The 24,097-nt window shown below is 45.5% G+C and overlaps 1 protein-coding gene across 1 annotated transcript; it reads right to left on the reverse strand.

Moving 5' to 3' along the window:
• Positions 1 to 6,881: 6,881 nt before the first annotated feature.
• Positions 6,882 to 23,453, reverse strand: CFAP161 (cilia and flagella associated protein 161). The gene is made up of 7 exons (XM_065412778.1): positions 23,367 to 23,453; positions 13,591 to 13,680; positions 13,169 to 13,407; positions 11,462 to 11,546; positions 9,652 to 9,810; positions 8,160 to 8,233; positions 6,882 to 7,077 (listed from the first exon to the last, which is right to left on the reverse strand). The coding sequence occupies exons 1-7, from the start codon at positions 23,451 to 23,453 to the stop codon at positions 6,882 to 6,884; spliced, it is 930 nt and encodes a 309-aa protein (XP_065268850.1).
• Positions 23,454 to 24,097: the final 644 nt, after the last annotated feature.

Below are 24,097 nucleotides of genomic sequence, written 5' to 3' on the forward strand. Positions count from 1 at the left end.
CAATACCGTTGGACCCGATAACTGGTCTAAGCCACTTAGAGACCCTATCAGCCATGACTCATGCTTCCAGAAGTACCCCACCTTAATCTGAGAGTGGGAGGCAAAAACCTCCTGAATCATTTTGCTACAGTTATAAAGGAAATTACCGCCTGATGTGAGAGGAAAGGGATGGAGATGGTAACAGGGCTGCCTAGAATGGGGAGAAAAGACCTGGTGAATTATATTTTTGCCATCCTAGCCAGAGGCCTGCTCTGTCCGTTTGGTGCGGCTGGCTCTGTGTCAAGATTCTAAAGCAATGGGTGCAGTCAGGCCTTCTCAGAGGTCCAGAGAGGCCCGGGCCACTTCCAGCTTTTGAGGCCCCTAGCAATAATAAAAATAAAAAATGATGACACAAATAAGGCACCAAAAAAAGAGTGAGACATAATTTGAATATGAATTTTTTTTATTTAACAAATGCTTTTTCTGTGCAAATGCACTAATTATTGAGGGGAAAATCTAGCTTTCGTGCAATGTCACAGTTGATATTAAGCATGGCGAGCCCATTCAAATGCTCTGGTCCCATAGTTGAACAGTGATAGTTCTTTACCTGCTTCTACACGTTGAAGGTGCGTTCACCTGAAGCCACTGATGTGGGCAAACTGACAAAAATACGCAATGCAATTGTGATATTAGGAAACACCCCAGGGAGTCCAAGTTTGAGTATTTCTTGAAGCAGTTCCTTTGGCTTGCAATCCAATTTAAAGTTTGTGGAATATATTCGTTTGAGGAAGATGACCTCGTCACTGAGATCTTTTGAGATTTCTTTGTTGTACTGTTGCCTAAATTGTTCAGCTGCAGAAAGTAGATCTTCATTACTCAGTCTGCTGAATTCCCAAAGAAACTCCAAAAGGGTACAAATTAGTCGCAGTGACTCAAATCAACGTATAAGACCTGACTGAATAGAGTCAATGATGACAAGGAAGACATTGACCCTATAGTGCTGCTCGGCATTGGATTCAGTAGGTAAGTTACGATTGGTGGAGAACTCAGATACAATGTCAATATTCTGTGCTACTAATTTGGACTCAGTCAGGATTGCATCCCATTGTTCACGAATCTGCTGAATGTCATTGATAAGTCTTTCAATGTTATCCCTCTCAACATCAAGTGTAGCATTGAGTGCTTCAATTACCAGATTAGTTTGGTGGATCACTGTAAGTAGCTTCATCCACAAAGATAACATCAGAATGCATTCAAATTTGGACATGTGCAGATTGAGAGATTCAAGCTCATTTAAAGTCTGTCTCACTGAATTCAAATGCTGCGCAACTGGTTGAACACCATCAATCCGCACAGACCATCTAGTTTTGGACATCCCATGCAGTGAAACGGGAAGATATTGCTTCAGAATTTCCCACCTTTTTGGACTGCTAGTGAAGAGATTGTACATTTGCTGAACAGCTCCAAAGTAAGTAATTGCCTCCTTGCATGATTCAGCACAGTCAACACCTACAAGGTTTAGTATGTGGTTTCCACAGCTGGAAAAAATAGTTTGAATTATGCTCAAGCAGAACTGTTTGTACACCTTTGTATTTCCCAGCCATATTAGATCCACTGTCATAGGCTTGAACAATGCAGACTTGAAAATCTAACTTAAAACCTTCTAGAATTGCTAGTACTCGAGCAGCAATTTCTTTTCCAGTTTTTCTCGTGAAATTATCAAACAAAATAAACCTTTCTTCAATTGAAAATTTTGAGCTGTCTACAATCTTAACATATCAAATAACCACAGTAGTCTGTTCCTTGTGAGAACAATCTGGAGTGGCATCAACAATGATTGAAAAATACTTGGCATTTTGAATCTCATCAAGAATTGTTGTTTGTACGAATGACCCGCATAGCTCAATAAACTCGTTTTGTATGCATGTGGAGAGATAATGGACTTGCATGCACTTCTGACTCTCTTGCGATTCTCGAACATATTTAACATGCTCTGATAAAAGTGGGTCATATTTGCTGAGGAGCTCAACTATGCCTAGAAGCTTTCCATTTCCATGATCACCAATACATTGACTGAAACCAAAGAAAGCCAGTCCCCGCTCAGAAAGAAAAAGGATGACATTCAGGATGCGCTCAAGAAGTTTTTTTTCAATTATTAGTTTCTGTAGAGAGTTCAGTCAAGAGTAAATTCTCAACTGAACTTTCAGCTGATGCTGCCCTACTGGCTGATTTCCATGCAACACAGTTTTCTTCGTGTGATGTTGAATTCTCATGTGATGGTATTCGGTCTTTCAATTTCCTCCAACCTTTGTTGATGCTCCATCCTGATTGATCAGAGAGAACTGATGCATTTGCAGCACTTTTGTTCAAAATGAAGCCTGGTGCACAGTACAGAGCATACGTACTCCAGCATAACTAGTCTTTTGTGCAGGTCAGATGAGTAGGGAAAGCATGATTATCAGCATCTCATGGAATGTTACTTGGAATTTCAAAACAACTAATTTGAAGAAAAGATTGCATTTGGGCAGCATTGCTCTGGTCAATAATTCCAATGTCAGTCACAGTCAAACCTGTAGTACTCATGAATTGCTCTTGCTGCATAAGAGCTACATCTTCCTGTTGCTGTTGAGTTTCTTGATCGTACACAGGATCTTCTCCTGCATCTGTTACTGTTGGCACATCTCCTTCCCGACTACTGTTCAGGTATTGGCATTGAAATATCACCTGTTGCAGTTGTGGAGTTTTCATTATTTGTAGCATTGGTTTTTGGGTAAGGTGTGTTTTCCAGTGGTTTGAGAAATGAAGTTATTGGCTTTGAGCTCTTAGCTGCTTCTTCACTCCATTGTTTTTGCCGTCTCTTGCTTGCACCACTTTCAAATCTCCTCTTCAGAGTGATCTATCTGATCTATTTACACCTGAAATGTTCTAAAGTAAATATGTAGCCTATCCACACTTGAAATATTCTGATGTAAATAAGTATCTTATCTACACTTGAAATCTTCTACTTTAAACATGTACACAAATGCTAAATGGTACACAAATGCTGAAAAGACTTAAAACAAAGGAATACTAATTAAGACCACAAAATGAAACAGTCAGACAGGTTATTATCCTTATCACTGAATCAAAACTCAAGCACGCAAGGTATAATATAACAGGCTGAGCTGAAGACAAAGGGATGACATATATATATATATATATATATAGTAAACACAGACACGGATACAGACAGAGGGATAATGTCCAAAAATTTCAAACGTGTGTCCTCACAAAACTCACTGTACAAGAGTGTCCTCACAAATTTTCACCTTGAATCTGGGCCTATAGACTACGAAAGCATAAGAAGATGGCCAAGCTACCAAGCTAGGGCTCAACCAACCAACCAGTCACCTTTTTTAGCTACCATATGAAGATGATAATGAGGAATTAGCATATATAAATAATTCCTGAGTCAACTACACGTAAAACTATAAAGACACTAAAATGTAACTATTCTCAATCTTTCAACATGCACCTGATCCAGCACTAGCCACTAGTAGTGGTTTATTTATATAATCACTTGATCTGAGAGGACACGTTCATCACGGTCTAATCTTGCGCCATCAGAACCAATATATTTTTATTAATATTTATGAACATTTTTAACTCTTTAATATGACAATCTATATCTGTCAACAAAAAACCAAATCACATCTCTTATTTGCTGAAATTTGCAGCTCTAGGCTGTGAGAGTGTCACATTTTGGTCTGATAGGGATGCACATAAACACAAGTTGTGAAACTTATCAAATGCCAAAAAATTAACAGGTGTCTAAATTTGAGGCTCCCTTTGAGCTTGAGGCCTCCTGGCCCCCCCTCTGATTGGCCCTGGGTGCAGTTAAAAAACAAAAGACTCAACCCTCAGAATTAAATAAATAACCTTCTCCTTGGAAGAAAGAATCTAACCAGCGGGTTTTCTGCAGCATGGGGTCAGCAGGTAACTCTCCTTCCCTCCCTCTGCACAAAAAGAAGCCAGAATGTTAACTATATATGCCAAGTGTGCATGAAGAAGCAAGCCCACCATCATGCAAAGAAGTCTACATCACGCTTGTTCAGATTTTGAGTCGATATTGAGCCATATAACATTTTAAATTAAAGCCCTATATATTCACCACCACAGAGGTCAAAATACAAGTGTGTGTGTTATTGAACACTGAGTTTTCCCAGTGTATCAGATACAAAAATACCTATTCTAAGTAGGATTATAGAATTTTATTGGAAAAATCTGCAGATTTTTAATAATCCCCAAATATCTCTCTAGAACTAAGATTGCTGTATACAGAGTAGGTAGTACAGTGGCCCTAAAATAGTTTATGCTGTCTATCATATATTGCAGCTAGGAGTACTTGCTTCTATGTTTAGAAAATAAAGGAAACAGGTTCTAAAGATACTCTTTCCTATAAACTTGTTTTAGTTCTTAATTGTTTTCCATTCCTGTTAGCTGTCTTTCAGAAACTGACTTCATATGAGTGGTTTCAAGTGTCCTTATGCCTAGTTTTGCTTCCTAAAAATTAAATTTCATGTTCTAAAAACAGGAAACAACACTCTGGAAACACCTAATAGCCTTAATTCAAGCCTGTTGTAACTTGATTAAGTTTTGTGGAGTTATATATCAGGGATGATTTTGATTAAAATGTTTAAAGCAGTTCAGATGGACTGTTGTTTTTTTTAAAAAGGTTGCCATCTTGTGACCAGTGTTGAGAACTGTATGATTATACTAAAATCTTAGAGAAACTCAATTTTAAAAAGAAAATAAGATTTTTAAAAAGAGATTAATTGTTTATACTATAACAGGGGTCGGCAACGTTCGGCACGCGGCTCGCCAGGGTAAGCACCCTGGCGGGCCGGGCCAGTTTTATTTACCTGCTGACGCGGCAGATTCGGCCGATCGCGGCCCCCACTGGCCGCGGTTCGCCGTCCCGGGCCAATGGGGGCAGCGAGAAGCTGCGGCCAGCACATCGCTCGCCCGCGCCGCTTCTCGCCGCCCCCATTGGCCCGGGACGGCGAACCGCAGCCAGTGGGGGCCGCGATCGGCCGAACCTGCCGCGTCAGCAGGTAAATAAAACTGGCCCGGCCCGCCAGGGTGCTTACCCTGGCGAGCCGCGTGCCGAACATTGCCGACCCCTGTACTATAACATATCATGACGCCATTACATTATAAAAATACTGAGTTAAATTGTAGTGGATTCATCTGTTAGAGTTATAGCCAAGGTAAAAATGTATGCGACTGGTTTATGCCTTGTGAAATTCAAATTCTTCCCTGTAATAAAGCACTTGTTTGTCTTTGTCTAACAATATATTATGTTAAAATAGGTTACAGTTTTGGATTATAATTGCAAACAGTAAGATGCTTTTATTTTTAGCATGTGTAAGCACTGCAAGCAACAACTGTAGATTGATTAAGGCGGCAGGAGAATTTAGAGGCCCATTAACCATGCACATTGTTACCACTAAACCACCAGAGCAGCCAGATCTGTTTGTTTACCATCTGCCATTTGGCATGGTCATGGGAAAAGGGCAAAGGGCAATTCTATGAACAATATATTTGGCTTATTGTGGCAGCAAGAGAACATCCAAAAAAGTTACACAGAAGCCAACCCATTCAGTCAGTGCTTATTTTTGTTTACTTTCTTTTTAAAGTTAACACTGTACCTACAAGGACTGGAATTAACTACTGTATATAACAGAGAAACTCACTAGGTACTGTAGACCAATAGATTTGTACACAAACATCAGTAGTTTTTCAGCTTTGCAGCAAGCAAATGGATGATCAGTTTTTCTTTCATAATTTTTTGTCTTTATTTCTTGTTCTCCAGGAAGAAGAATTTGATCATTTATATTGGATGCAGGCAGTGGTTCAAAAGTCCTAGGCACTGGGTTTGAATCAGACAGACTCTAGAAATACAGCTCGGAATCATGACAGGGTCAAATCAGCCCTTGCAGAGTTCCTTGAAACTTATTTTGGTAAAACTTTAAAAACCAAGGTCTTGTCTGAATTGCTTGGACATTAAAGATTCCTTGCCATTTTTATAAGAATAGAGATTTGTCTTGGTACCTTTGGCCAAAAATTTCCTTCCCTTGTTGTACACCAATAGCCTGTCAGAGTGCTGCTGCTCATCCATCCCAGCCTTGTAATTCTGGAGAAAAGCTTGAATACATGATTCCTAAAGACTCAACATCCAAAAGGCAAATGTAAAGAATCCCCAAATTACTATTTTTTTAAAAAGTCACAATCTGTAAGCCAATCTTATGATTTTGAAGCCTGATTTATGATTTTTGAACACTTGGCAATGCTGTGCTAGCCAGAGGAAAAAGTGAGTTCAATTGACATAAGGTTCTCTGAGTTGGTCTTTAAGTGTCGAAGATTCCAATGATAAGCTGGCATGCCTTTGGCTTTTAATGTTTTGGAAACTACCATATATCCATTAAAAAGGAGACAGTGGGTTATTTTGAAAGAAGTAGTTAAATAAGTTCTTAGGACGGTTAAGGAAAAGCCATTAGTGTTACTAATTTCTGACACATCTGTTACCATCAGTGAATATCAAAATGGGAAAATCAAGCCTTGCTTGGTTAAGAAAACTCCTGGAGTTGAGCTTGTATATGGATCACCAGTTTTATTGACCAAATTCTGTCCTCAGTTACATTTAAGTGAAACCCCACTGACTTCAATGAGGTTTCCCAGTGTAATTAATGGCAGATTTTCATAACTGCTTATAAAATAAATGAATCTAGGGTTAAAAATAAAATGTGAATAGAGAAAGTGTGAAGTGCACTCAAAGCTCTAATTATCATCATCAAAATTAGAATTTCCATTTTGTAAAAGCATAAATAAAATGAAAGTTTTTGACCTTGGACTATTACATTCTATGTTCCTGCATAAAGTTCATTCTTCTCTCTCTCTCTGGTCTCCTCTGAGGGAGGCTTAGGTCTGTCAAACATAGTAATTCCATCATCACTGGGATTCGCAGTTACTATTATCCAGTAATTCTTATCTTCTTCAGCTTTATGGGAATCCAGATAGGTGTGACAAATGACTTCATATTCCTTTCCAAAGTACGACCTGTCAAGAGAAAATAGTAGCACGGCTAGATATAATGACTATATACTCCATGCTCTCTGTCTCAGAAGTTAACGGTGAGTCAATATAAACTGTAAATTACTCCTCTAACCAATTTGCAAATACCTGGTCTCACATAGTTTTTGGTTTATTAAGCCATATTATTCATGCATTTTAAAAAACTTTATTTGTCAATTATAATTTTAGAAATCAAAAGCCAAGAGGAAAAGTTAGCAATGATCCAGATTCACCCCGCTAAATCCCAAAGCACTCCAGGGAGTCTTCCTCAGGATGAATGAATAACAGGTGTTGCTGCTGCTGCCTGCCTTCCTTCAGAATTTCCACTGGTGAATGGCAGCTCTTTTTAGTTGGGGTGCTACAGGTGCCCCATTGATATAGGATTGCACTGAAAACACCCAGTTCCCCAGCCAACTCTACCGATTTTGGGGGCTGTGCTGGGTTACTACAAGCTCCCTGGCTTTCACCATTTCAACCTCACCCCAGCAAACTTTCTGCCTCAAAGGCCTCCATGAGGGTCTGATATAGATTCTGAGCTGAATTTTGTTTGGAATTAAATGAGAAAGAATTGTTATATTCATTAACAATGTAGAGTCAAAATACTAATTCAATGCAGGAGTTACATTCACACCTATATATTAACTTGGTTTTTGTGAGAGTCCCATGTATCCTGCATGCAATTTCCTGCATTGTTTTAAAATATATATTTCTGATCTATGACACTTCCTCATACCCAACTTTCTCTACAAATAAAGGACTACAATTGGTCAGAATATTCAAAGGGGGAACTGAACCATCCAAGAAAGAGAGAAGTCTGGAAATCTGAGGGGAAAATGTGAAAAAGGTTGAGCTGATTGATTGCAGACCCAGGGTAGAACTAAATTACAGCCTGACAATAAATTGAGAGTGAGTGAATGTGTTCTGCACTCTTTTTGTTTTCCCACTAAATGTGTGATTAGAGCACTTGTCTCATTGCTTATATTCTTGATATACTGAACATGTACATCATTATATCATAATTCATGAAAAACATCCCTGATATTTATATTGTCATAAATTACACTTACCTTATCCAATAGTTCCTAGGAACTGCTAAACCCCGATTTGTATGGCAATGAGTGATAAGGACTTTAGTATTTGCCTAGAGAAAGAACAAGAGAATCTTTTTCACAGACCTTTTAAAGACTGTTGTTAAAACGTCTTTTTGCCATGCAAGTGAAATGTTTTGAGTGAGTGAATATAACATGTTAAAAACACAAGCTCTGATTCTGGGCTGCTTTGTACCTCATTGATACTGGACTGTCATGGGCTCGTCCAGCCCGCGGTGTAAATAAGCTGGTTTTACAACTTAACTGCAGCGATCCCCAAGGGACATCCAGTAGCCCACAGTAGCTGAATGTATAGCATTCTGGCCACTCCCACTCATAGAATCATAGAAGATTAGGGTTGAAAGAGACCTCAGGAGGTCATCTAGTCCAACCCCCTGCTCAAAGCTCTCTCCTCCAATACACTTCATGGGCATGTCCCAGTGCTGGGCTTGTAAAAAAGAGCAGTGTAAAGCCAGGGAATGGTCCTATGCCACCAGAGGAATCCCAGTTTCACTTGGTGTTTCCTGGTGGAGAGATCCTTCTGGTTTCCACAATAAAATGTGCTGGGGCACAGTCTAGGATTGGGGCCTCTGCATTTTTAAAAATAAATTTTTACTGTATTGTTACATTTTTGCAAAGAGCACTTTTAATTTATTTTTAAAGTACAACAGGATTGATCTTAAATTAACCTGTTTAAAAATATTTTTAAAACTGCCATGAAAAGAGAATATTGTCTTAATCAATTACATAATTTTAACCAGATTTTGAGAGTCAGAAGCTTCATAGACATATATTACAACAGAAGTAGTGGCTGGCAGTGGAGGAACAGTTATATTTATAATATAATATTATTACTTCACATTTACCTTGAACTATAGAGATCTTAACTGAGGGATCTCTAAGCATTTTAGAAGCATTAATTAAACTTCCAGCACCTCTGTGAGGTAAGTATTACATTCATGTTACATATACACACTGAGGTTAGCAGCAATATTTTCAAAAGTGGCCACTGATTTTGGGTACCTCCATTTTTTGGAGCTCTGTGGGCCTTATTTTCAGAAGTAAAGAGCAATCACAGCTCCTATTATTGGAAGTGGAATTGCAGATACTCGGTGCTTCTGAAAGTCATACTGTGGGGGTTACAAATTCAACTGCAGAACCCGAGGCACCCAAAATCAATGGCCACTTTTTAAAATTTTGGCCAAAATATTTATCCTAATTGCACAGCAAGTCAACCCCAAAGTTAGCACTGGAACCCAAGAATGCTGAATTCTAGCCCGCTGCTCTAACCATTAGCTATCATTTGCAGACTGTTTCCCCCAGTTATGTATGGATAATTTGCTTTTCACCACGACTTTCAGAATACTGTAAAGAATAAAATGAATGTAACTTTTTAAAAATGGTTTATCGATAGCATTAATTAAATACTCTTAACATTTACTAGGGTTTTACTTTCTATATAATTTCTTACAGGAACTGGAAAACCTTCATATTCAAGACGCAGCTGTGGATCCAAAAAGGTAGCTTGCCAGCAAGTCAGATAGGAGAGCTCATCTGTCAAAAACACTTGCTGAAGGTATGATTTTTTAGCAAATCTCATAAATGATTTATGGTCACTTGCAAGATATAACTGTAAATGGAAACATACATGAATGGCAATGTAAGTTTAAATGATTAAACTACTAAGTTACTACAGATAAAAGAACAATTGTTTGTGTTAAGCAATGTCACACAAATTTATATAAAATACTTTTAAAACACTCAACTAGTTTTTAATAATTGTTTACAAAATTGATTGTTTTTGAGCATGAAGACTCTTTTATTCTAGAATCAAAAAAAAAAAATTGGTGAAGAAGAGTTTTATATCTGTGCAAGCAAAGAAGTGTAAGACCAACATGAAAGAGTATACAAAAAATGCCTGTACAAACATGGGGTTACCTTTATGCTTCAGAAGCAGTACTGTATTTCTGTTGTTGAAATATGTGCTTCTTCTGTTAGGGATGATCCAATGCTCACTGATTTAAATGAGCATTGGATCGGACCCAAAACATACTGCAGTTATAAAAAAGAAACTGTTTTTTCAACACTAGGAACAGATTCTTTGTGAAAAGTCAGTCAGTCAATTCTCATGAATTCAAAACTCTTAACTATAACCGACGCTACATGACTGATGAGCTTATGAATAGTGTGCTGCATTCAAATTGAACAAGTGACTTCAAAAAGAGCGAGATTATAGAAGTTAATCACTGATATATAAATGAGATCTGCATTCCAAAGGGTCACTGTGATTACAAAGACACAGGCAAGGTTGCTAGGCCAAAAAAATCTATCAGTGGTACCTATAGTGGCTTTATACATTGTCCTCTGATTCTGCACTCTTCCTGTCTTCTGAACAGACACGATATTAACATTTACTAGAATTCTGCTGCCTGACTCAGACACTAACATTTTACTTATTTTAAAAAAATATAGACTTTCATTCACAGGTTCCAGATTTGCCAAGTCTCTTCCATTTTCAGGAGAGAGTCTCTTGTTCTCAAATCATTTAAAGGCAGAGTTTAAAACATCCACCTTCCTGCATTTTGTGGTGTGTTTCATGAGATATTTAAAATGTTCATCTTTTTAAAAAATCTCCCTCACTCAAGTCACCTGAGTTTGATAGTCCTGGACTGAATTCCTGATCCCTAGAAATTTGGTAAAGCTCTCCGAATAGGTGTTGCATTTGAGACAAGCCATGATAAGGAAATGCAAGTAAATATTTGTTTTTAGGGGGATTTTTTAAATCCCCAAATAGTTTATTCATAGAGGATGGTGATTTGGCTATAGGGTATCTTCTATGCAAATGTTAACTGCAGATTTTAATATATTGATAGCTAAATATATATGCTATGAATATGACCAAATGACAGTCACACTGCTACTGGCCATGAGACGGGGACCACAGTCTTATCTCAATTACACTGGTGCAAGTGCAGATTAACTCAATTGACCATCAGTGTGGTTGCTCTGGATTTACTCTGGATTTAACCTAAATCAGAATGTGACCACAGGTCTGTCCTGCAAAACTGGTATGTCTGGCCATGTACAATATGACACATTGAGTGCTCTACAGTATATAGCTTATCCCCTCTCCTCACATGAAGTGTTCCAGGTTCATTCTTTGCTTAGTAATAACTATTGCATATTTTATTGCACAAAAATAGAATGCAAAATATGTACAGTAACCTAACTTACAGTATCAATATATACTACAGTTTTAGTTTACACCTGTGTTGACTTACCATTTGATCGGTAAAACCGCCTGTTGCCCCAAGACCAAAATTCTGCCCAAATCTAATGGGTTCACCCATCGAATTTCCTTCAACACTGTTAACATAGGAAAAGAACCATATAAATTGAAACATGCCATATGCATTGATTTGTGTGTATATATATATATATATATATATATATATATATGTGTTTGTGTGTTCAGAATTACTAATTATAAAAGAGGCTGGTGTCACTGCTTATTATTAAGGTTGCTATTAGAAAATACATTATAGAAAGAGTTGGAATTTAAATAATTTACTACATAAATATTTAATCCTCAGAGTGGAAAATTAGGCTCTCAATGCTATTTTTCAGCTGCATACATTAAACACATAGGCTGGGATTTTCAAAGGAGTTTAAAGGAGCTTGGTATCCAAATATCATTGAAATTCAGAGGGAGTTCAGCACTTAATTCCCTTAGGCTCCATTGAAAATCCCATTCTGTATGTTTAATTCATGTATCTGAAAAATCCCTGCCAAAAAGCAAAAGGAGTGTTTCCCTGTAATTTATCATGTTGTTTAGTTTTCATATCGATTTATAATCCATTTCAATGCAAAAAATAAATGTCTGCTAATGAAATGTCAAAGTTGAGGATTTAAATTCAAAAGTCAAGTTGCCATAGTAATAACCATAACTCATTTCCTTTGATCATAAGTATTATTCTGCAACACTGATGTATTTTGTTAAAGGGGCACTGCTAGGCAGTGGTACAACCTCATAAAAAAAGAGGAAACTGAAAATGCTTTAGTCCTGTAGCTACATTTATCAGGGCAACATGTCCCCATCATCCACTTCAGTGGTTATGACTAGGCTATCAGATTAAAATTGCATCGTCTTTTCCCTTATCTATATTACCAATTCTGAAATAATTTTAAAAATAAATTTAACTTTACATAATTTATGCTGTTTATTTACTTTTTTAGATTTTGGTGAGTTTACAGATCCAGGTGTCTCTAGTCAAGGTCAGCATCTAGTTCCCTTCCATTAGCACAGTGATACAACATTTGGCTTTTAAACCCACAGCAGGGAATGTTTAAATAAATAAAATAAATATTTTTGGAGTTTCTTTTTAGTTCATGAAAACATTCCTATCTACACAGAAGTGTAGGCTCTATATACACATATAACAAAAAGAAAGCCTCTACCCCAAACAGTTTACAATTGAAGTATGCCATCTTTTCTAATATTCTCAAGAACTATCCAGAGATACTGCTCAACTTTTAGAATGTCAGGGAAAAGAGGCACCCTTTGCTCTTTTATGTCCTTGCACAGAAGAAGGAAGTATGTAAGATTTAACTAATTCTCATAACATCCATGCAAGGTAACTAGTTATGTTTGTAAATGCTTTGTTAACTAAAAATATTGCTCTATGTCAATAATAAGCTGTAGAGTTTATTCAACTTTAAAGTATTTGTTAGTTTATGAAAAAGAAATACAGTGAGCCTGATTCTGCTTTTGCACCAGATTTATACTGATGTAATCTCATTGACTTCATTGGAATTACTGGATGCACACTAGCATGAGAGCAGAATCGGGCCTAATGTGTAATAAAAATTAAGCCATTAGTATGAAATCAATAAAATGTTGCTCTGCACATTGATTTTCACAAAATAAGATCAAACCTTAACACAAGGGTTTAACTACTACTGAATCTACTGAATGCACGACATCAAACCTTAGGATACGAAATGCATTTCGACCAACAGGGTTCACACTTTTCACTGCACTCAATCCACAGGGGACTTGCAATGACTCAGATGTATGTACTGTTATATCATCTGGATTAACAGCCAAAGTTAGATTGCCACACGCTGCAGGGTAATTCTCCGTAGGTGATTTGTTGTTTTCAGGGCTCAAAAGCATCACAGTGTCTCCAAAGTGAACAAATCCATCTTTCGAAACTGATAGTTGCATCTAAGTTAAAATATACATAGATTGGTATAGACTGTTTCAATTTGTTTTAAAATTATTGAAATTATTGTAATGTATCATATAGAATGCTAAAACATAGTATTCTCACTACACAGATGCTAATGATTCACTGCAACATTTTATAAGTGGTGAAGCGGAATTGATGAAAGGCTAAGAACTCATTACCTGCTTTAAAAGATTATTTTTAAGTCTCTTTGATTTCTGTATTAGAAGTTCTCCTTTTTCTCTTTTATACAAAAAATCTTTCAAGAGGTCCTGTTTAAAAACAAAAGTGAAAAATTAAACATAGTATCCAGCATTTTAAAAATCATCTTGGCTTTAAATGCAATTTAAATATTTTTTTAAAAGGGCCCCATATAGGCGGAAATCAATGAATAGGTGCCTGTGGCAGGTGGCTCACAAATATTCCAGGAACCTGAGTCTGATCTCACACTAGTTTTACACTGAGGGTAAATCCATTAACTTCAATGGAGTTACTCCCCATTTACACCAACGCGTGGTCTACTGTACAGTGTACTCTAGCTTACGTCAACCTATCTATCGGCTTGTCTCCACTTACCGGGGGGATCGACATGTGGCGATCGATCCACCAGGGGTCAATTTACTGGGTCTAGTGAAGACCCGCTAAATCAACCACCAATCGCTCTCCCGTCCACTCCGGTACTCCACCAGAACGAGAAGCTCTCCCGTCCACTCCGGTACTCCAACAGAACGAGAAGCATAAGGTAAGTCGACACCGCTATAAATTGACCTAAAGTACATCGACTCCAGCTACGTTATTCATGTAGCTGGAGTTGCATAACTTAGGTCGACTTAGCCCTGTAGTGTAGACCTGCCCTATGTAAGCGTCTACACAAAAATTTCGCTCACACTGCCATAACTGCCCATCTACGCAGACTTCATAACTCCATCTCCACAAGAAGCATAAAGTCAATGTCGATGTAGTAAGGTCAACGCGGTGTTAGTGTAGACCAGTGGTTCTCAACCTGCAGCCCGCTTGCAGCCCAAACAGCACACACAACATCCTCCGGGCCATACAGTAGTGTGTGTGTGTATATATAGAGAGAGAGAGAGAGAGAGAGAGAGAGAGATCAGGGGTCGGCAACCTACGGCACGCATGCCAAACACGGCACGTGAGCCGATTCTGAGTGGCACGCTGCTGCCCACTGAGAGGAGGAGGAGGAGGAGGAGGGGCGGCGGGGCCGGAATGCACCACGCTATGGGAAGAAACGGGGGAGGGGGAAGCTTGGCTGCCACAGGATCAAGCTTCTGCCTCCTGCCCCTGCAGGGGAGAGCGGTGGGGAGGGGGTCCCGGCACCCCACCCCACTCAGCCCCCCCGCCCACCGCTCTCCCCTGCGGGGGCAGGAGGCAGAAGCTTGGTCCTGCGGCAGCCAAGCTTCCCTCCTCCCCCGCTTCTTCGCACAACGTGGTGCATTCCGGCCCCTCCTCCTCCCAGAGGAGCAGAGCCGAGCGCAGCGTGCTCCGTAGAGGAGGCAGAGAGAGGTAGGGACGGGCCTGGGGGAAGGGGGTGGAACAGGGCATATCCCTCCCAGCCCCCTGCCATGAGCCGCTCAGGGCAGGGGGCTGGGAGCACCCCCATGAGCCGAGCACCCCAGCCTTCTGCCCTGCACCTCCCCACCCCAACACACACCCATCCCTCTGCCCTACACCCCCCCACACACCCCAGCCCTCTGCCCTGACCTCGAGTTGCCCCCAACACCCAGCCTTCTGCCCTGCATCTCCACACACACCCCAGCCCTCTGCCCTGAACCCCCCACCCCACACCCAGTCTTGTGCCCTGCACGTCCACACACCCCAGCCCTCTGCCCTGACCTCGAGTCCCCCCCAACACCCAACCCTCTGCCCTGAACCCCCACACACACACCCAGCCTTGTGCCCTGCACCTCCACACACCCCAGCCCTCTCCCCTGACCTCGAGTCCCCCCCAACACCCAGCCCTCTGCCCTGAACCCCCCCACACCCCAGCCCTCTGCCCTGACCTCGAGTCCCCCCTCACACCCAGGCCTCTGCCCTGAAACACCCCCCCCCAGCCTTGTGCCCTGCACCTCCACACACACCCCAGCCTTCTGCCCTGACCTCGAGTCCCCCCCCCCCCCCAACACCCAGCCCTCTGCCCTGAACCCCCCACCCCCCACCCAGCGGGCTGAGCAGGCTGGCGGCGTAAGATCAGCATTTTAATTTAATTTTAAATGAAGCTTCTTAAACATTTTGAAAACCTTGTTTACTTTACATACAACAATAGTTTAGTTATATAATATACACTTAGAGAGAGACTCCTTCTAAAAAAACATTAAAATGTATTACCGGCACGCGAAACCTTAAATTAAAGTGAATTGCCTACCCCTTAGATAGATAGATAGATATAGTGTTGATGTGACCCATATAACACATAGAGAAGTGTAAATAGGTTGAGAACCACTGGTGTAGCAATATCCATAAGGGACCAGCTTTGGTGTCCCCTGGAGTGGCACTCTCATGGTGCAGTAAAGGGGCGCTGCCGGCTTCCCCGACCCGCAGTTCCTTCTTGCCGGAAACTCCGACAGTGGGAAGGAGGGCGGGTCATGGAATGGACATGAGCAACACATCTCGAAGAACACCAGTTATGAAACAGGTAACTGTCTTTTCTTCTTCGAGTGCTTGCTCATGTCCATTCCATATTAGGTGACTCCAAAGCAGTAGCCCTGGAGATGGATAGGAGTTCACGGACGTGTAGATTGCAACACAGCTCTGCTGAATCCAGCCGCGTCCATGGCCTGCTGAGTGATGGCATAATGAGTGGTAAATGTGTGGACAGAGGACCATGCTGCAGCTTTACAGATGTCCTAGATAGGGATGTGCGCCAGGAAGGCCGCCGAGGATGCCTCAGCTCTCATTGAGTGGGCTCTGACAATCGGCGGCAGCAGAACCCCCGCCAGGTTGTAACAGGTCCTTATGCACAAGGTGATCAAATTGGAAATCCTCTGTGAGGACATTGGATGACCCTTCATCCTATCCGCTGTAGCGATGAAGAGTTATGTCAATTTACGGAAAGGCTTGGTACGTTCTAAGTAAAAAGCCAAGGCCCTCCGGACGTCCAAGGTGTGAAGACGCCTCTCTTCACTTGTCTTGTGCAGTTTGGGACAGAACACCAGGAGGAAGATGTCCTGGTTCATATGGAAGGTGGAGACCACCTTTGGCAGGAAGGCCGGGTGGGGCCGCAACCGAAGCTTATCTTTGTAAAAGACTGTGTACGGCGGTTCTGAGGTCAAGGCTTTAATTTCTGAGACCTGTTTCACTGACATCACCGCCACCGGGAATGCAACCTTCCATGACAGATGGGAAAGGGAGCAGGAACCCAGCGGTTCATAGGGCGGGCCAGTCAGCCTAGAGCAGACGAAGTTAAGATCCCACTGCGGGATGGGAGCCCACACCAGCGGGAAGAGTCTCTCCAGCCCTTTCAAGAATCTGACCGTCATGTCATGGGAGAACACTGTCTGTCCTTGGATCAGCAGGTGAAAAGCAGAGATGGCTGCAAGATGCACTCTAATGGAAGAGTATGCCAGGCCCTGGTTCCTCAAATGGAGCAGGTAGTCCAGGACAGCCTCTATGGAGGAACGCAAGGGAGAGATGCCCCGTTCGGATGCCCAGCGGGAAAACCTCGTCCACTTGGCCAGGTAAGTCAGTCTAGTTGAGGACTTCCTACTTTCCAGGAGGACTTCTTGGACTCCTTCTGAACAGGTCCATTCCTCCGGGTTCAGCCACGCAGCATCCATGCCGAGAGGTGGAGGAACCCGAGTTTGGGATGTAAGAGGTGACCGTGGTCCTGAGACAACAGGTCTGGTTGGTTGGGCAGAGGTCAGGGAGGGGCCACTGAAAGGCTCATGAGCGTGCCAAACCAATGCTGGTGAGCATAGGCACCGACTCAGTGGGTGCTCCGGGGCTGGAGCACCCACAGGGAAAAATTGGTGGGTGCTTAGCACCCAACGGCAGCTCCCCGCCCCCCCCCCGTTCCAGCTCACCCCCGCCTCCGCTTTGCTTCTGCCTCCTCCCCTGGGCGCACCGCATGCCCGCTTTTCCCCCCTAGTTCCCAGTGCTTGCGCCGCGAAACAGCTGATTCACACGGCAAGCGCTGGGAGGGAGGGGGGAGGAGGGGGAACGTGGCGCGCTCGGGGAAGAGGTGGGGCCGGGGCGGGGATTTGGGAAATGGGTCCAATGGGGCAGGGAGGGGGCAAGTTGGGGCGGGGACTTCGGGGAAGCGGTTGGAATGGGGGCGGGGCAGGGAAAGGGTGGAGGCGGGGCGGGGCGGGGCCAGGGAGCATGAGCACCCACCAGCGCCGGGGAAAGTTGGCGCGTATGCTAGTGAGGCCATGCCGGGGCGATCATGATAATCTGCGCCTGGTCTCTCTTGATCTTTGCCAGAGCCCTGCTGATGAGTGGAATCGGAGGGAACGTGTACATCAGGCTCCCTGACCACGATAGGAGGAAGGCATTGGAGAGGGAATCCTTGCTCAGATCCTGTCAAAAACAAAATCGGTGTTCTGTCTGGTAGTGAATGGGTCCACTTGGGGAGTTCCCCACCTTTGGAAGATCACGCAGGCTACCTCTGGATGGAGCGACCACTCGTGGTGCGAGGAGAAGTCCCTGCTGAGCTGGTCTGCCAGTGTATTCCTGACGCCGGGAAGGTGACAAGCTTCCAGGTGGATTTCATGGCTGATGCAGAAGTCCCACAGATGGAGCACCTCCAAACAGGGAGCCGATGAGCGCGCTCCCCCTTGCCTGTTGATGTAGCACATCAAAGCTGTTTTGTCAGGACTAGGACCACCTTGCCCGACAGGTGGGGCAAGAAGACTCCGCATGCCAGCCAGACTGCTCGGAGGTCTTTGACATCCCCTGTGTCTGGAGGTTGCCGAGATGTGCCCCCCAGCCGTCTGACACCAACTCGATGGAGTGAGCAGGGTTGTTGAACGGAACCCCCTCCAGGACTGTCCTGCTGTCGGTCCAGCATATCAGCGAGGTAAGTATCTCCTGGGGAATGGTAATGATCTCCAGGGGGTTTCGGGACTGGGAATAGACTGTCGCCAGCCATTGTTGCATGGGCCACATCCGGAGCCTGGCATGGCAGACCACATAAGTGCACGCTGCCATGTGGCAAAGCAGGTGCAGACAGATCCTGGCTGTAGTCAGAGGAAATGCGGAGACTTCCGCGATGAGGTTCGCAATCGTGTGGAACCTTTCCAGTGGCAGGAACGCTCTGGCACAGGTAGAGTCGAGGACCGCTCCGATGAACTCTATCCTCTGCACTGGCACCAATGTTGACTTTTTGTCGTTCACCAGTAGGCCCAGAGAGCAGCACATGGCTTGAAGCACTGTGACATTCCTTTGAACGTGAGACCTGGAGCTGCCCTTGAGGAGCCAGTTGTCGAGGTACAGGTTGATTTGGATACCCCTGCGCCTGAGGTAAGCCGCTACCATCGACATGCATTTGGTAAACACCCTTGGTGCTGTCACCAGGCCAAACAGGAGGACCATAAACTGGTAGTGGTGGGGCCCCCATCACAAACCAGAGGAAGTGTCTGTGTCCTTGAAAGATCGCTATATGGAAGTATGCGTCTTTCAAGTCGAGGGTGGCATACCAGTCTCCCGGATCCAGGGAGGGGATAATAGAAGCCAGAGAGACCATGAGGAACTTTAGCTTCTGTAGGTACTTGTTGAGGTCTTGCAGGTCCATGATGGGCCGTAGACCGCCCTTGGCCTTTGGGATTAAAAAGTACCGGGAATAGAACCCCTTGTTCCTGTACTCGAAAGGAACTTCTTCCACTGTATCCAGCTGTAGTAATCGTTTTACCTTCTGTGCGAGGAGACTCTTATGAGAGGGGTCCCTGAAGAGGGATGGGGAAGGCGGGTGGGAAGGGAGGGTAGAAAGGAACTGGAGGGTATAACCCCGTTCCACAGTGTTGAGGACCCAGCGGTCCAAAGTTATAGCGGTCCACGCCAAGAGGAAAGGGGAAAGGCAGTCGGAGAACACTGGGAAAGATGGATCCGGGGAATAGTCAGGTAGGTTGCCCTCAGGCGCACCGTCAAAATGACCGTTTGGCCCCTGGCTTATTATGGGGTCGAGCCCAACGAGTGGAGACGAATGGCTCGGGTGGCACTTGTAACCTTTGGCTCATTTATGGGTCTGGTCCTGCTGAGGCTGGCTCCCCTGGCCCTGAGGCTGCTGCGGTTTGAATCGCTTACGCGCCGGGGCTGGGACGTAGAGACCCAGGGTTTTCAGGGTTATGCGGGAGTCCTTAAGGCCATGCAACTTGCTGTCTGTTTGCTCTGCAAATAGGGCCCTGCCATCGAAGGGCAGGTCCTGCAATGACTGCTGGGTGAACAACCCAGAGAGGAGCAGCCAAGAGACTCACCGCATGGAGATAGCGGAAGCCATGGTGCGGACAGCAGCATCAGCAGCACTGGACGCTGCCTGGAGGGCTGAAGCCTTGCGCACCGGAGGGGAATGGGATACCGAGGCCGCTGGCCTCTCTAAGGCTCCCAACACCGATCAGGCAGCCTGGGAGAACCCCCAAGGGTTCCACGGATACCATGTAGATAAATCTCTGATAATTTTCATATGACTTTACATTGTGCCTCTTCATATAACCTTGTAGTCGGTCTACCCACGTGTGACCTCTGTTTTCATGAAACTTTGTATCAAAGCCTAATATAGAAACCTTGTACTGATGAGCCTTGGTATATGGAAACTTTATATCAAAGCCTCATGTAGAAACTTTGTGTTAAGCCTTGGTATAATGTTATAGCCCCTAAGGATAGTTAAAGTAGAAGAAAAATGTCTTTTTGCTAGCAGTAGAACAAGATCTTCCCCCCCACTCTTAATCAATTGCCCTGTTGAATGAACGAGGTGTGAATGAGTAAAGGCTTGGAAGGCAGCACCTCCAGACAGCTGCAACCCTTGGAGAGGGGATGGAAGCCAGACCCAAGGACAATAAAACTTGTCAAGTGGGCTCATTAAAGAAAAGCAGACATACTGACGGCCTCGGGGATTAGAAGCAAGCACCTTCTTTTGGAAATACCCTCTTTGCAGCATTGGGACAACACCCAGAAGGAAGCAGCACAAAGGACCAATGGACACAGACACAAATTTTGAATCTGGTACAGATTTGCATGAGAGGGAAGCTGCTATAAAAGTGAGATGTCTTGCAGAGGACCCCGGGTCTCGTCTTGTCAACATGGGAGCAACGATCCAGATCGGCAGAAGCCCGGCTTCACCTGGCCAGTGAAGTTAAGGGGAGCAACTAATTGGTAACAACAACAAGACAGAGTATGCTTGTGTGTGTGTGTGTTTGTGTGTGTGTGTGTGTAAGTGCATGAGTGTAATATATATCATATGCATATGATACAGTGTTAATTAATACATGTATTACTAATAAATGTGGCGTTTTGCCTTATTCCCCCTGAAAAGATCCTGTGCAGTACTTTAAGTACAACAACCATGGCGCTGGCCACTGCACTTGGGGCCCTGGGACAGGTTTCTGTGCTGATAATGTAGTCAGAACCGCCGGTACCAGGGCTTGTCCCACAGTCAGGGAATCTCGCTCCAAGCTGGAGCTACAAGCAGAGCGGTCAGTACCAGGCAACCAGGATTGGGCTGAGCGGTGGCTCTTGTCCAACTGGTGTCTGATCGGTCCCAGGATTGGTCCTGGGCCCGTGGAGACGGTTGGGGCTGGTCCCAGAGTTCTTGCCGGGTGGCGCATGCCTCAGAGGGTTGGCATCTATCTACCGGCGAGGTACACCTCGAGTCCCTTGATTGATGCCCCCAGTGCAGGGACCAAAGAGGGCTCTGCTAAGCCTGCCTCTCCAGTCCTGAGGCGTGATGGCTTCGGGCAGGCAAACGCTGGTGGGACGTCCCTCTCGATGGGGATCGGTACTGCTGAGGCAAGGACATGCATAGGTCCCAACACGGGTTTTCCCTGAGACTGGGGGGTACCGCGGGAGCCGGTGTGGGTGGCACGGGGAGCATCAGGATCTCTTGAGCTGCTCGAAGAGCTTCGAGTATTGATGGCACCTGAAGCTGGCTAGGGCCTGCACCGTTACCTGGGGTCGCAGGAAAAGCGTGGGATGGGCTGCACCGCTCGACTTGAACTGGGGCCCAACTTTCCGAAGGGGGTGTTGAGCTGCCCAGCACAGGTCATGGCTCACTCCCAGCCCTTTCCTTTCTCTTACGGGAGGTAGGAGATCTTCCCCTCCCAGTCTTTTTTGGCTTCTTCCCCAGAGCTGTGGAGGGGGACTGGTGCCGGTTCATGGACGGCACCGGCGGAGCACTGCGCACGGAGGCCGCGGTACTCGGTGCAGAGTCAGATCGCTGCTCCTGTGCCGGAGTGAGTGCCAACTCCATTAGGAGCGCTTTCAGCGCTCTTCATCCTAGGTTTAAAGGACTTGCAGATATAGCACTTGTCACTTATGTGCCCTTCGCCTAAGCACCTTAGGCAGCTGGTATGTGGATCGCTGATGGGCATAGGCCTTTTGCAGCGATTGCAGGGCTTAAAGCCTGGGAACCGGGGCATGCCTCGTCCCCTGGCTGAATCCCATTTGGGACTAACGAAAAGTTGAGAGCTACTACTAAGGGTAACTAAAAAACTACTAACTATATCCAACTATATTACAGGTTTTCAAAGTTCACAAGAACAGAAAACGAAGCTAAAGCAGCAGATGTTCCAGCACCGTCACTGGCGGCAAGAAGGAACTGAGGGTGGGGGGAACCGGCAGCACCCCTTGTACTGCGCCATGAGGGCACCACTCCAGGGCATGCCAGAGTCGGTCCCCTATGCACACTGCTGAGGGAAAAACTTCCGGCACTGGTGCTTGGGGCAAGCACACACACCTAATATGGAATGGACATGAGCAAGCACTCCAAGAAGAACTGTTACTGGCTTTCAAAAGCCGTCCCCCCATGCCCCACTCTGAATACAAGCGGTACAAGCTCCTGGTGAGCACTCGCACTGCCGACACAAGGAGCCAAGAGTAGATGCGCCCAAGCGATGTAATCACTGCAGTGGCTGTATGCGGATGTAAATTAGGTTGATTTAATATTATAGTGTAGCCAGGCAGCAAGCCGGAATGAGATGGGAGTGAGTCTCTGGGGTTCAGTGGAGAAGGTCCCCCCCTGCACTGGCAGCAGCGCCTGCATAGGACCCACTAGCCCAGTGATTCTCAAACTTGGGCCGCCGCTTGTTCAGGGAAAGCCCCTGGCGGGCCGGGCCGGTTTGTTTACCTGCCGCATCCGCAGGTCCGGCCGATCACGGCTCCCACAGGCCGTGGTTCGCCGCTCCAGGTCAATGGGAGCTGCTGGAAGCGGTGACCAGTACGTCCCTTGGCCCGCGCCACTTCCAGCAGCTCCCATTGGCCTAGAGCAGCGAACCGCGACCAATGGGAGCCGCGATTGTCCGGACCTGCGGACGCGGCAGGTAAACAAACCGGCCCAGCCCGCCAGGGGCTTTCCCTGAACAAGCGGCGGCCCAAGTTTGAGAACCACTGTGCTAGCCCCTTCCCAGAGCCTGAGTCACAGACTTGGATGAACCTGATGGCCCCAGACGTAATAGGCAGCGAGCGCCCATACGCTCTAGGGATTAAGGAGCTGGGCAGCTGCTACCAGGTCTCCTTCCCACCCCTGGATTAGCAACCAGGCTGTCCCCTCCCCCCTAGGATGCCAGCCTGCTTTAGGGTTGGTGCTGCCCAACCCAAGGGGGGTCGGTGCTGCTGCTTATGGCGTGGGGCGGAGGGGACGATAGAGGGTGCTGCCCAAAATGCGGGCGGGGCGGGCAGAAGGAAGGCGGGCCGCCCCCAGCCCGCCAGAACGGGGGAGGGGGGAGGCGAGGGAGGGGACAGAAGGAAAGCCCGCCGGAGGGGGGAGGATCCTAGGAAATGGCAGCTGCTCAGGTACCTCCTCTAAGTACGTGTCCTCGTTCCAGTTGGCGATGCGCACCCCCGCGCTGTAGGGCTTGCCGCTCAAGCTAGCCCGGCCGTTCATGTTGGGGGAAGGTCGGGGTGGGGCTCCGTTTGTGGGGGTCAATCGAGGAGTCGGCTCCAGGCAGGCTTCTCCCAGCACGCGCGCCCGCTAGGCCGCGGAGAGTTTACTGGTTGTCAAGGGAACGGTTTTAGCTGGGGATTGGATGTTCTCGAGGGAAGAGTCCGCCAATGAGGGGGGAGGGGCGGGGGTTTCTCTGCTTTCCCGGCGCTCCCGCAGCGTCTCAGTGCAGCTGGCGAGAAGGTGGGCTGGAGCCAATCCTCCGCCTGGGGGAGCCTTCCTGAGGCCGGGAAAGGGATGGGTGGCCCCCACCGCAGCCCCCATCTCAGACCAGGGGCGGCGGGGGCTCATGCAGCGCTGTCACTCCTGCTCCCCATGTATCTGGCTGGAGGCATCTCCCAGGCAGGCTTGTTTAGCTGATGGGGCCAAAAGAAAATTAGTTGTCCCCAAAAGTTCCCAGGCACAGAACTCTGGTGAGCTGCCCCTGGCCTGTACCTGCCCCCAGCATCTGCAAAACACCCCCATGCTGCAGCGGGAGCAGCCCCTGCTCACTGCACCAAGGCACTGGCCTGCAAAACACCCCCACGCTGCAGCCGGAGCAGCCCCCTGCTCACTGCACCAAGGTACTGTCGAGCTGCGTAGCTTTT

The sequence above is a fragment of the Emys orbicularis genome, chromosome 10 (genome assembly GCF_028017835.1).
Source record: "Emys orbicularis isolate rEmyOrb1 chromosome 10, rEmyOrb1.hap1, whole genome shotgun sequence".
Lineage (NCBI taxonomy): Eukaryota > Metazoa > Chordata > Testudines > Emydidae > Emys > Emys orbicularis.

What these genes read in the sequence shown, in the direction of transcription:
- CFAP161 (XM_065412778.1), bottom strand. Translation starts at nt 23,453, where the DNA reads ATGAACGGCCGGGCTAGCTTGAGCGGCAAGCCCTACAGCGCGGGGGTG. An exon ending in AGGACACGTACTTAGAGGAG is followed by an intron (nt 13,681 to 23,366) that starts GTACCTGAGCAG and finishes GTTTTTAAACAG; the next exon opens with GACCTCTTGAAAGATTTTTT. An exon ending in GCGGTTTTACCGATCAAATG is followed by an intron (nt 9,811 to 11,461) that starts GTAAGTCAACAC and finishes TTCCATTTACAG; the next exon opens with TTATATCTTGCAAGTGACCA.